The sequence below is a fragment of the Cygnus olor genome, chromosome 5 (genome assembly GCF_009769625.2).
Source record: "Cygnus olor isolate bCygOlo1 chromosome 5, bCygOlo1.pri.v2, whole genome shotgun sequence".
Taxonomy (NCBI): Eukaryota; Metazoa; Chordata; class Aves; order Anseriformes; family Anatidae; genus Cygnus; species Cygnus olor.
In genome coordinates, this window is record NC_049173.1 from 57095451 (window position 1) to 57107795 (window position 12345).

The 12345-nt window shown below is 42.6% G+C and overlaps 1 protein-coding gene and 1 long non-coding RNA gene across 3 annotated transcripts in view; one reads left to right on the forward strand and one right to left on the reverse strand.

Annotated features, from left to right (window-relative positions):
- Positions 1 to 6603, forward strand: part of BBOX1 (gamma-butyrobetaine hydroxylase 1) — a 40272-nt gene extending 33669 nt beyond the window's left edge. For both annotated transcript variants that reach the window (XM_040557393.1, XM_040557394.1), the window contains exons 6-8: positions 1481 to 1677; positions 2460 to 2626; positions 4484 to 6603. In XM_040557393.1, the coding sequence (XP_040413327.1) occupies positions 1481 to 1677; positions 2460 to 2626; positions 4484 to 4644 (525 nt within the window). In that variant the 3' untranslated portion in view covers positions 4645 to 6603. The remainder of the gene's footprint in view (positions 1 to 1480; positions 1678 to 2459; positions 2627 to 4483) is intronic.
- Positions 1 to 12345, reverse strand: part of LOC121070358 — an 88729-nt gene that overhangs the window by 10404 nt on the left and 65980 nt on the right. The gene's annotated exons all lie outside the window — the stretch shown is intronic.

Sequence of the window (12345 nt, forward strand, 5' to 3'; positions counted from 1 at the left end):
ATAATTTTTAAATGGAAACTCTCAAAGTATTGAGAATATTACCATATGAGAAAGCGTGAGTGTCCCGTATGTGCTTTTGATACTGCTTTCCTTACATTGAAGTTGGGTGTCTGAATGCTGCAGTCAAGTTAGGACAAGGCTGTTCACTTCGGGAGGAGAACAAATTAGAAGAAACGTGATTAAGACGTCATATCCTGTCTTCTACAAATTGGCTGAAGTTAGCCGCTTACTCGCCCTTTCGGTGACAACAGACAAATGGCACATTCTCTAGAGCCGAACCACCTCCACGGGACATAGCTCTTCACCCAGCCCATGTCACTTCAAAGCCTAATCCACAGAATTCACCAGAGAACTGAAAAGCATCAGGAACATATGTGAAGGAACAAGGAAAATACTGCAAAAGTTCACATCCATACCTACAACTTCCCTTTCTATTACTTTACCACACTTTGTCATTTTTTTCTATAAATAAAAAGCCAATATAATTTATCCACAAATAAGCATCAAATTAACATCACCAGATGCTAATCATTAATGTGGAATAAAAATGGAGGAGAACTTCATTAACAGAGCACAGCCGTGAGTTAGCTCACTGCCTCACCTGTACCGAAGCTCTCACTGCTATGAAACATTATTAAAAGAGCAAAACCTTTTCCATTCAGACACGCTTGCAAGAAATTGAAGTACTGAAGCACACTGAATTATTTTCAAGCATCATCCTGAATGTAGTTTTATTTATTTAGTGATTACACACTATTTGAACTCTGAAGATATATTTAATATGAATAATTGAAGAAACCTTTTTAAATGGATGATGAGTTTATAGGAATCCTGTAAAAATAGCTTTAGGATTTCCTACATTTTGATCTTGCAACTATTATCCAGGATATATCCTGATTTAAAACCAACAACAGCAGCAAAACTAAAAACCAAATCATTAATAATTAGATCTACATAATTACACCAGTGCAGAGTTTGCTCTTTCTGTCCCATCCTATGCCTTGGCAACTTCACTGTGAAGTGAAACTTCCTTAATCCGATTTTATTACAGACACTGGGCCCATTGCCTTCCATGAGCCACCTTTTCCTCTTTGTGACCAGATAATTCACAACAGGTTTTGTTTCTGCAAGAGAAAAATAATCCTCTTTGTTGAAATAAGGAGGGAGACTGTGGTGCGTTTAAAATTGTATGACTGCAGCAAACAGCGCCTTGGAAGAAAGAAGTTACAGCAGAGCTTTGCACTTGACTTGCAGGAAATAATAAAAGGCTGCAAGTGTTAGAAGATGTCCCAAATGGGATGGATTTATTATTGTTAAATTTGAATTTTCTGCCTGTGGGATAATGGCGTCAGAGTACTGTGAAGCTGCAGCAATGGGAAGTCAGTCTTTTGCTGGCGGAAAAAAAAAAGATATGAGAAAACTGATGCTAATGAAGTACACAGGCTAATTCTTGTTATAATGAGATCTTAATTCGCTACAGGTTCAGTTTCTCCACTGTATAAAGCAAACAGCTGCAGGAGGTGAGAGTGAAGTTGTAGATGGATTTCACGTATCCAACAAGCTGAAGCAACAAAATCCTCAAGCATATCAGATCCTGTCCTCTACTGCTGTAGACTATACGGATGTCGGGGTCGACTACTGTGATTTTGCCGTGCAGTGTAAGCAAAGGATTATAGAGTGAGTAGCTTCAGCAACACAACTACACTGAAAACTAAAATTCTCCATGTCAGGGGATTGCGTGTTGGTAGGAAGAGGTCTGCTCCTGCCACCTTGTGGGGAAACTGTGCCTTAACTGGGTCTGGAGTTGCCTTTTTTTTTTTTTTTTTGGAAGCCAGTGTATTTATTACTTGTTCTTTACTTTGTCACACTACAGCATAGTTTTCCTTATTCGGTCTTGCCCAATTCTAGGGAGAACTCGCGGTCTTTAGGATAGCTTCTAGGTGCAGGCACGGCAGCTGGGCTGGTTGCTCAATTCCAGTCTGTGCTGTGTAGCTGTCCCTCTGTTCTGTGCCAAAGAGAGGTCCTATTTTGGAGCATTTAGATTAAGATCGATATACTATAAAAAGATCAATCAAATGTTTTTAATCTCTTCTGAATTTAAAAACTTTGACTCTATGACTGAGGTGTATAGAATATAGTAATTTGAGGAAATTAAGTGTCTACACTTTTTCCTTCTGATCCCTTTCCCTAGTTAGGATTAATTACCAAATTCCAATCCAGTAACCATTTGGAATGAAGGAACTAACCTTGTGAAATCGTCCTTTGTCATACACTTGAATTTTGTTTAGAAAAGTAAGTCAGGTCAATGGTGGGATTTGATGATCTTGAAGGTCTTTGCCAACCTAAATGATTCCATGATTCTAAGTTTCAGCAGAAGAGTTCAATTGTTTGTTAACTGTGCTAAAATGTTTCAGTAACAACGTAATACATTTCTTTTCCTTCCCTTCTCTGTTTCACAGTGTGGATTACAGAGGCCAAGTAGTTCGCATCAATTATAATAATGCAACAAGAGACACAGTGTTTGACATACCAGCTGAAAAAGTGCGGCCATTTTATGCAGCTCTAAAGGAATTTGATGATTTATTAAACAGCAGAGAACACAAGTTTACTTACAAGCTGAAACCAGGTCAGGAAGTTGTTTCTCCTTGCAATGATTTTTCATGTTTTTCCTGACATGTCAAAACACTCAAGCATTGTTAGCACTGTCCTGGCACCGAGAGGAAATTTTAGCCCTGTTTGTCACCTATGTTATTTCACATCATATCTTTACATTCATTTCATAGATTTCTTCTGCCATTGTTTCACTATAAAGAAAAAAAAAAAAGTGGGTGGGTGGGGAATAGAATCTATTGATTAGTCCAACCTGTCTGTTTATGACATAAAAACTCACACCAAGTAGGAAATTTTAACTTGTCAAAGCAACAGCACCACAACTGGGAAACATCACTTGCAAGATTGCTGGGCCACCCAGTTCATTACACAGTACGTGATCACACCCTCGTTCATGCAGGGTAGGAACATTATATCAGACGATACGCCTGTGTTGTTTGTGCTACTCCTGTTTGTTCCCGGGGCACCTCACCACTGCTGCAGGGAATTCAGTCACCTCCTTTCCTTAGGCACCAAATGCCTGAGTAACGCAGGATGAATTTTGGAAACCTGTGCTGTTGTGCTGCTTTTTCTGGGTGGCCTGTGCAAGACAGCTGGAGGCAGATTTGCAGAGGCACTAAGTGCTGTAAACTTCAGCTAGAGTTGTACAGGGCTGTGTTTTGAGCATAAAACACGCCACACAAATGCTCTTTAAAAGTCAGTCTATACATATATTTAACTACTTTGGCCTTAATCTCAGTTCCTTCATTCTCCAACTATAAAATAAACATACAAATAGTCCCTCAGCTCTCACGAGGTGTTACAAAAGTAAACTTATTAGTGTACGTGACCACATCACCCATTATGTTGCTACTGCCTTTAAAATGTCTATGAGGAAACGAATCACTACCTATTGGGAACATGCAATAAAATAATTTATAAGATCACATAATAAATGATAAAAAAAGTACTTTCCATTACATAAGTACCATCTTCCTATCATTAAATGCACCAAAATGGCGGTAGAGGGAAGGGTAAGAAGGAAAGAAAGAGCATAACGTTATTTAGTCAGAGATTTATCACAATGGTGGCACACAAAGGAGAAAAATTTAAATGACAAGCTGGCCTTAATTAAGGCATTTCCTAACTTTCAGTGGTTTAGCTTTGTACTTTTAGAATTCTTTTAACAGGGATAGTAATGCAGGATGTGTATTGTACAAGTAGTTACAGACCCATCAAGTGAAAATCCTTTGATCCTTCCGCAGATTCCCCTACCACTCTGCTTTCTAATCATGCCTCTGAACTGTGGCAAGCCTACTTAACCCCTGGGGTGACTCAACGTGCTGGGCTAGTCCCCAGTTAGAGGCTTTCACTGAGCTCTGTCTCCAGTATCTCCTCAGAGGTTCAGCACAGCTTTTTCCAGACAAAAGAAATATGTGGATAAACGAGGTAGAAGGTTAAAATGAAAGATAATTTGTATGTGTTGTATGCTGTTTAGGTCCATCTTTGGCAGGCTCAATCTGTCCATGCTTCCCAGCATCTGGGAAGAAAGATTTGATCTCTTTTAGGGGCAGAAGTTCTTTTTTAAACAAGTACATTCTTATAAAGAAACTCATCTAATCATTTTCTCTAAGATATCCCAACTGGTTTCTTTTCTATCTGTCCATGGGATTGTCCAAACCCTTGGTTATACATGAAAAGAAACAGAGTTGGAGTTTCCTGGCCTCTCTGGTTGAGAATCACCAGCTCAACTAAAGCTACCACATCACCAAAACCTTCGGACGAGCTATCTGATATTATTGCTCCCTAACTGCTGACATAGATCTATCTCAACATCATCTGTCTGAAGGAATAAAATATACCAAATGTTAAACTTTGTGCAATCTCTTCACAGGAGACGTAGTAACGTTCGATAACTGGCGCGTGCTTCATGGTCGCCAGAGCTTCCAGTCAGGATTAGAAGTGACTCGCCACCTGGAGGGTGCCTACGCCGACTGGGATGTGGTCATGTCAAGGCTCCGGCTCCTCCGAAAGAGGGTCCTGAATAGGGACTGAGCTTTCTTCTGACTAGAACAAGCAAAACTAGATTGTCTAACCTCAAAAAAAGTAAAAATAAAATTAATAAAAATAAAACTAATTTCAGAAACTAACATTATGAATATCTGAATGTATTTCTGAATTCCAGTAGGTGCTAAGACACTTGCTGCTCATAGCAATTAAAGATTTGTCTGTGCCCTAGGCTTGGAATCTACAAGTGAATTGCTATCTCAGTCAATTTATTTTCTTTTTAAAAGCAGCATGCAAATGGCTTTAAAGGTTATCACTTTACAGGGGTATCCCGATGCCCTGATTTGCCCTCACAGATATACCCGCCCTCCCTAGAAAGCTTGAAGGGATCATCAAGAAGGAGTTTATTAGTAACTAAAGGTTCGTTATGAACAGCATCTTCCACTACTTTCAGAAAGGCATCCTTTACTGCATAAATCATAACCCAATTCATTAGCAAAATAAGCAACCGCTGCTTTGGAGTTGTTTTTACGTAGAGACCTTTCTAAGTAGAACCACACTTTACCATAAGCCCTCATTCAACAGATGCTGTGCTCTGTATATTCCAATGTACATGTGATGACTGTCACAGCCACAAACAACAACTTCTACGTTTCTAAGTTCATAAGCTTGGAAACCATAGAGCTAACAGAGAATGCATTGCGTTAATTTTCCTCTGCATTAGGAATAGAAAATTCTCAGTGTAGAGGTCACTGATAGGGCCAGAAATGACATCAGATGCTGTGCACAGATATAATCCAGATCTTCAGATCTCCTACAGAGACAGCCTGAGGGAGTTGGGGTTGTTCAGCCTGGAGAAGAGAAGGCGCCGGGAAGACCTTACAGCGGCCTGCCAGTGCCTAAAGGGGGCTGCAGGAGAGCTGGGGAGGGACTCCCCAGGGAATGTACTGATGGGACAAAGGGGAACGGCTCTACTAAAAAAGGGTAGGTTTGGATTAAATATAAGGAAATTGAAAGACAAATTGAAGGACAGAGGTTTAAAATGCAGGTTTTCACACTCAAAATAGGTGTGAAATAGACTCCCCTTGAGTCTATTCCTTATAGGTGTGGAGTTAAGAGGATGCCCTCTCACCCATGCTGAGGGCCTGACAAAATAACCACCCTTCTGCTCCTCGGTTTGCTCCATTCAACTGCTGATTTCCAAGCTATTGCTTTAAATAAATAAATAAACCCATGCCACTTCCTGGCAGGCTAAAACAATAGAACTGTAACTGTGAAATTAAATAACTGTAGAATTAACTATGTTAACAACAACGACAAGAGAGCACACAAAACCCTAAGCGAGATCCTAATATAAGCTTGCAAACACTGTCATGACTTTTACTCATAATTTACAGTCAACAGATGTCGCTCAGTAAGCAAATAAAACTGAATTGGAATTTGGGTGTGAACGGGCAGTGTGTTTCAGAGCCTCTTCAGTAAACAGTGAAATATTTTTGTCAAAGTTTTAAACTGACATTAATATGTAGCACAACAAAAATGGCTTTTAGTGGTTTTCTCAGTGCCTCCTTTAATAGTCAACTTTGGAAAGAAGAGCAAAGTATTTTTTTGCCTTTGCTATAGAAAGGGCAAAAGATGGGGAACGGCTTATACCTATTTTCTGTAAAACACCAGCAATACTGTGCTTTAGCTGGGATATTTTGCATGTAACAATTTAGCGAGGATTGCCGTTTGTAACATTTGGAATCTATAAAGATGATGAATAGCAAGGAGATTTTCTGCTTTTATTCAGTAATTTTCTAAAACTTCTTTTAGTCATATGTCTGTTTATTAAAATCTGTTACGGAACCAATTATTCTTTTGGGCTCATACGTAATCTCACACACGTCGAGTCATTACCATTCACAAACGCCTGTAAATGTGATTAGACCTGGACCCATTCAGGTTTCCATACACTTAACACACAGCTACAATACAACTAAACACATAGCTTTGAACAGCTGTGGGGAAAAAAAAAAAGAAAAAAGAAAGAAAGAATCAAGGCTCTCCATGGATCTAATTTTGCACTGCTGGGATATTTTTTCAGGGAGGTATGTCCAATTACAAACTCACACGAGATCCCTTGAGTTCATACTTCGTGCCTGGGCTATATTGTCCTTTACACACCCACACTTCCTCAAACTGTTTTCCCCCAAAACGCATAGGATCAGTGCTAATTTTACAAGGTAAATATAAAAAAGACAGTGTTGCTGATCACAGGCATACACCATGTACCCAGGCAGGATGATGGCTGTAGGAGTGCTGCTGGCCCTAGGCTCCCCAACAGCCCAGTCACTGTGCTTGTACGCAATTTGCTGTGTATAAATCCTGCAGTATTGTCTATGAACTTAATTCTAGCTATTATATATATAACAAAATGTTTCATGCAGAAAGTACATCATGAAGTACAAATAATAATAAAAACTGTTCCTCGGTGGAAATGTGAAGTACTGCACAGACAAAATCCGACCCCAGCAGCGCCTGTGTGAGTTACACGAGACATCCCTTTTAACTGGGTAAGCGTCAGACTATCCACAGAAGTCTGATGCAGAACCAAAATTCATGTTTTTCACTGCAAACCCTCTGGTTAACCTCTAGGACTTCACTGCTTATATCACCAATTTTAACCAAAACACGTTCGCATGTTGCTCCAGCTTAATCGCTGCTGAGAAGTTCGAACTCCACTGGTAATTTCAGGTTGGTTTGTTGTATCCATTCTTACTGTAAGCTGGGGAAGGACTTGTCCTCGTTAAAATACTGATCACTTTGTGCCTGATTCTTCCTTGCTCTAAAACACGTTCAGCTTCTAAGGCACTTGTACGATTTCACAGAGTATACAGCACACACTGCTTCTCAGACTTCACATTTCTGTAAATTCGCTGCAAATTAAGTCCAGTGTTTCATCACAAATGCAATTTGTTACTCTTGGAAAATCATTGTTTATTCTGTACTGTGTTTTTCTCTGACAAAAGTCAGGGAAAGCACTTGGTGATCTTGTCTCAATTTCTCCCCGTGGCAAATGAGTTTTCATTCGATTCTACGTGTTCCCAAAGCTAACTGTCAGCTTAGGGCAAGCCCATATCTTCAAGTTACAAGCTGAAAACTTGGAATTGCTTTTGGTAAAAGCTCTGAATTAATAAATACATTTTATACGTACATTTTAAACTTACAGAAGATCCCCCACCTTGTAATGCCACTCCAGTAGCACAACAAGATGGTAAAGATCAAGATGCAGAAAGAGCACAGACACGTACCTCCCTTTTCACACTTTCCAAAAAGGAAAATAATTGGCAACTGCTCATAAGAAATCCCACTTCCAAATAACCTCCGATTAAGCTGTAGAAAAGGAAATTGTCGAAAGCAGGAGACTAACTACATGAACTCTCTTGTAGGGTATGGGCTGTTTTAGTTAGCAAAATATATTTTAAGTGAAACATTTTGCGTAGTTTAATGACTTCATTTTTTTAACATGTTAAAGTACCCAACAACTTTTAAGCAGGCAGAGGATTTCTTTGTTGCCGTGCCACAATACATCTCTTTCCTCATTAGCTCGACCAAAATGAGGCAGGAGGTCTAAACATGTGGACAGCAGAGGGTGGTTTCTCTACTGTCCTTCCTTTCCAAGCCATCACTTAGATCAATAACTACTTGTGTTGGCAATAACCAAGCCATGCACCTCTTTCAAGTTATTTTTGGAAGCATTCAAAGCAGCAAAGATCACAGAACAGCAGACACAGAGAAGATAGAGCAATATTAGAGTATGTCGTACTCAATTTCTGAAAACTTGGCCTGCTTTTTGACTTTAATCAAACAGGAATGTTGTTATGAAAATGTGCTGTGGGCCATACAATGCCCTTGAAAGGAAGCGGGCGAGGAGCAGAGCCGCAGTGAGCTCTGCAGTAGCATATCTCTGAAATGCTGCTCAGTACAAGGGATCTGGTGAGCTCCCCAGAGCACGTCTGGCAGTCAGCAGGACACAACCCTCTCACTTCAAACCATCAAGTCCATAGCTGTCTCCAGTCCCTTGCTGTCTTCAGTACTGTGTCACAAGCAAGTTTTCCCACACTGCTCCTTTGCAGTTTTGTTTTCACTTTGACAAGTACATGCAGCAGACAACCGCAGGTAGGAGGAAGCCCTACCCATTCATTTTCTTGGCTCCTCGACAAGATTGCCAAGGAAAACAAACACTGCACAGCTAGAACACGTGATTTTTTGGCAACTGTGAAGGTTTAGAAAGAGCCTGCCTTCATCTTTTCAGGTTTTCCCAACACCCCATGGCAGTGCTTCCCTTAGCATCACACCCCAGTTGTGTGTGTTGTGTTTGTGGCTTTTTGTTGACTTCATCGCCCCCCTGCTCGCTCCTGACGCCATCCCTTTGCCCAGCAGCATGCCATCCACTAGATGCTTTAACTGTACATTTGTAGATAAATAATATGCTTTATGTATAACTTTTACCCATTGCCACTATTTCTATTGTTATTGACTTTAGTCAATAAATAAGCCTATTTTAACTGTTTGTTTGTTTTCCATAATGAGTAGCTATCAAAGCTCAAAGAGCTATTAGTGTCAGAGGACAAAAAATCCTCTCCCCAAGTGCACTTCACTCATCTCCAGAGCTAATGATTCACTTACTGCTGTTTTTGCACTCTGACGAATTATTTTTGTGGGAGAAGAGGCAGCAGAGAGTACCCCCAAGTATTTCCAAGCGCAGTTGTGGCTATACCTGTTGGAGGAGAGCTCCTTTTCCACCCTCAGGATTCAGGCAGCCTAGCATGCTTCCACTCCACTGTTGGCATTTGTTTCCCTAACCTCACTTGTTTGCAAGCTCACAGCAGCAGCGATGTGATGCGCACGTCTCCGCTGTGGCGCAGGGGATGCTGCGCCATGGGGAACGCGATGGGGCACGCTCCGCTGCCAAGCACGACAGCCAAGGGGAAGACAAGGTTCTTAGAGTGTTGTCTCCATCAGATGAATAAAGTAAAGCAATACGATAGGAAAAGCATAGCGCCTTCCTGCTGGCAGCCCAGCCAGATGTCTGCTGTCGGAGTCACTACCCCAAGCGCAGAGGCTCAGGAGCTCTGCTCCATGATGCATTGCACATTTTACAGCCACATTTGCTGGAAAAGCACTTGAAGGATGATTTATCACGTTGCTGTGCCAAAGAACTGAAAAGCTACCTGAAAGTTTTCCACTTAATACTAACGCTCCCAGCTTGGTGATCCTCCCTGGCTTTTTCTGTGTCCTCTTCTATCATTGCTGCATGCTGCAGCCATGGAAGGAGCCTGGAAACTAATGGCAGAGGCCAAAGTTAGGAAAGGATACGGATCGATCTAATCATAGAACACCAGTTTTTGAGCAAAAACCCTCACCAACAGCTCCCAGTGGGACTCCTTGCCGCAGGGCACCCAGCCCAGCACCAGCCTCCCGCCCCGGCTGCGCAGACCCTCGGCGAGCACCCCTTGGTGGCATCACAGGAAATGCTTAAAATTGGCTGAAAATAATAGCAAGGCTGTAGCCATTTAGAAATAGATATGTTTTCAGCAGTTCTGAGCTTTCTTCCCTGAAAAGCACAGCAGAGAGGCCTGTTCTGGCTGGTGGGAAGGACTGCCCAGAACGCTGCAGGTATTTTTGTTCCTGTGTTGCGGGTGTAAGCCTCCCAGGACCAGGCACATTAAGAAAAAAAGAGGAACAACCAACCCTTCTTGGACCTCCTCTGCATGGGGTCAATCCCAAAGCCACTGGTGCCAGCGACAAGGACTCCCCTGAACGTGACACGGCGTTTGGGTCAGGTGCCAAGATCTGAATGGCCATTTTGCTGCATTTCCCCCATTTGATTTTCCTGTCCATCTGAGAATAGGCAGAAATAAGGGTTTCCCCTTAAGATAACTTGAGCATGAAGTACAGGGAGGTTGGGTCCATGGATGGTGGCACCGTGCTCTCAGCCTTGATGCTTCATTTCATAGTCCTTGATTTCCTGGAGCTTATCTGCAATTTACTCTCTGCTCTGGGCGGGAAGGTGGTGGCTGGGCACGGTGATGCTCGCTCACCTGGGGAAGCCAGGTACGGTGCCAGTGCCAGCAGAAAGTGTCATCTTCCCTCACGCTTGAAATACTCTCCCTGAAACCCAATGATGGCTACCTTGGGGATAATCCTGTAAATTTATAACGATAATGATGGACATACATGCTCTTCCTCCGACTCTTCACTTTCAACATTACTCAATCCTGGAAAACGAGGTGTGAAGCCAGGCCAGGAGCTAACCCAGCAGCCCGGGCCCAGCAGTTAGAGACGTGGCTGTGTATGTGGAGCATTACGTGCGGCAGCGTGGGACCCTGCCCCAGCCCAGCCGGGAGCTGAGCTGACAGACAGACAGAAAACACCCCTGGAGGACAGACCGCCAAGAGGCATGGGAGCCCTGCAGCACCTGGCTCCAGCTGTAGCTAACAACTGCCCCATCCCCACCACCCGATGCCAAAACACCCGAGGCACCTGCCCCCACACGTGCACGAGATACCTGTGCAGGCTTCTTGTCCCAGCAGACACGGGGCATCTCTCTCAGCAGAGAGAAGGGGCCCATGGCCAGCACCCAGCTCGGGCATCTGTCCCGGCGTTCCTCAGCTCTCAGTGCCCTCTGGGCGAGCAAAGCTCCCCCGAAGGGCACACAAAGCCCAGAGCTGCTGAGGGTGCTGGTGACCCAGCGTGTGCACGCACTGGCTGATGCAGGTTGGAAGTGGGGTTTCCAAAACACAGACCCAGCTTGAGAAATCACCCTAGTGCTGGGTTAAGCATTAGTAAGCACCATCATAATCTTCCTGAACTTTTTTTCTTTTTTTTTTTTTTTTAAATTTTCTGCAGGGGGCTTGGCCAGGGCTGCAGAGTGACTGATGGATCTGATCCGCAGCCAGATCTAGAGATGAAACAGCACGTAGGGCAAGTCTGGCTCTGTAACTGATACTCCCCATCAGATCAAATGTCTCATCTGAGTAAACATATTTTTATTATCTTTTTACCCATGGGTTTATTTTTCCAGAATAAGGTGATGAATCAACAGTCCCTGAAAGCCTGCTTTTTCCTTCCAAGTATTTTCATTTAGTCCATACAGCCTATAAATTTGAAAGCGTTTTGAACAAAGGCAGAGCTCCAGTCATCTTTTATGTGGCCAAGGAGCACTGTACTCTATTTTTCAGTGAGCAAATTTGGCACTATTTTTAGGCTCTTGTTTAGGAGAGCAGAGACAGAATGACCTCAGATTTTCTGCCGCCATGCATGACTGTCCTTGCTCATAAACACATTCCTCACTGCTCCTCCTGCAGGGGGGAAAGGACTCGCTCAGAAATGGCTGTTGAACATAGAAGTGCTATGAGGTCATGGATTCCCTTCCTTCATGGGCAATGTTTCATAATACCAATTTAAATAATAAATAAATAAAACTAAGAAAAGAAACTAAGGATGAGAAAGATCTGAAACAGGCCTCCTCTCGCTGCCTGACATCGCATCATGATCTCGCACACAGATGCTGACCCAAGGACTCATACAAGGGCTGTAACATTGTGCAGGAAAGGACAAGGAAAACATCACACTTCACAAAATCCACGAGAGATGGCTAACATGGTGTTAGGAACAGGGATTAAACCGGGAACGAAAGATCCTGTGCTCAAAACTCAGCTTTCCAGTATTACTTTGAAAACATCAGCAAGCTGAATGTGGAGG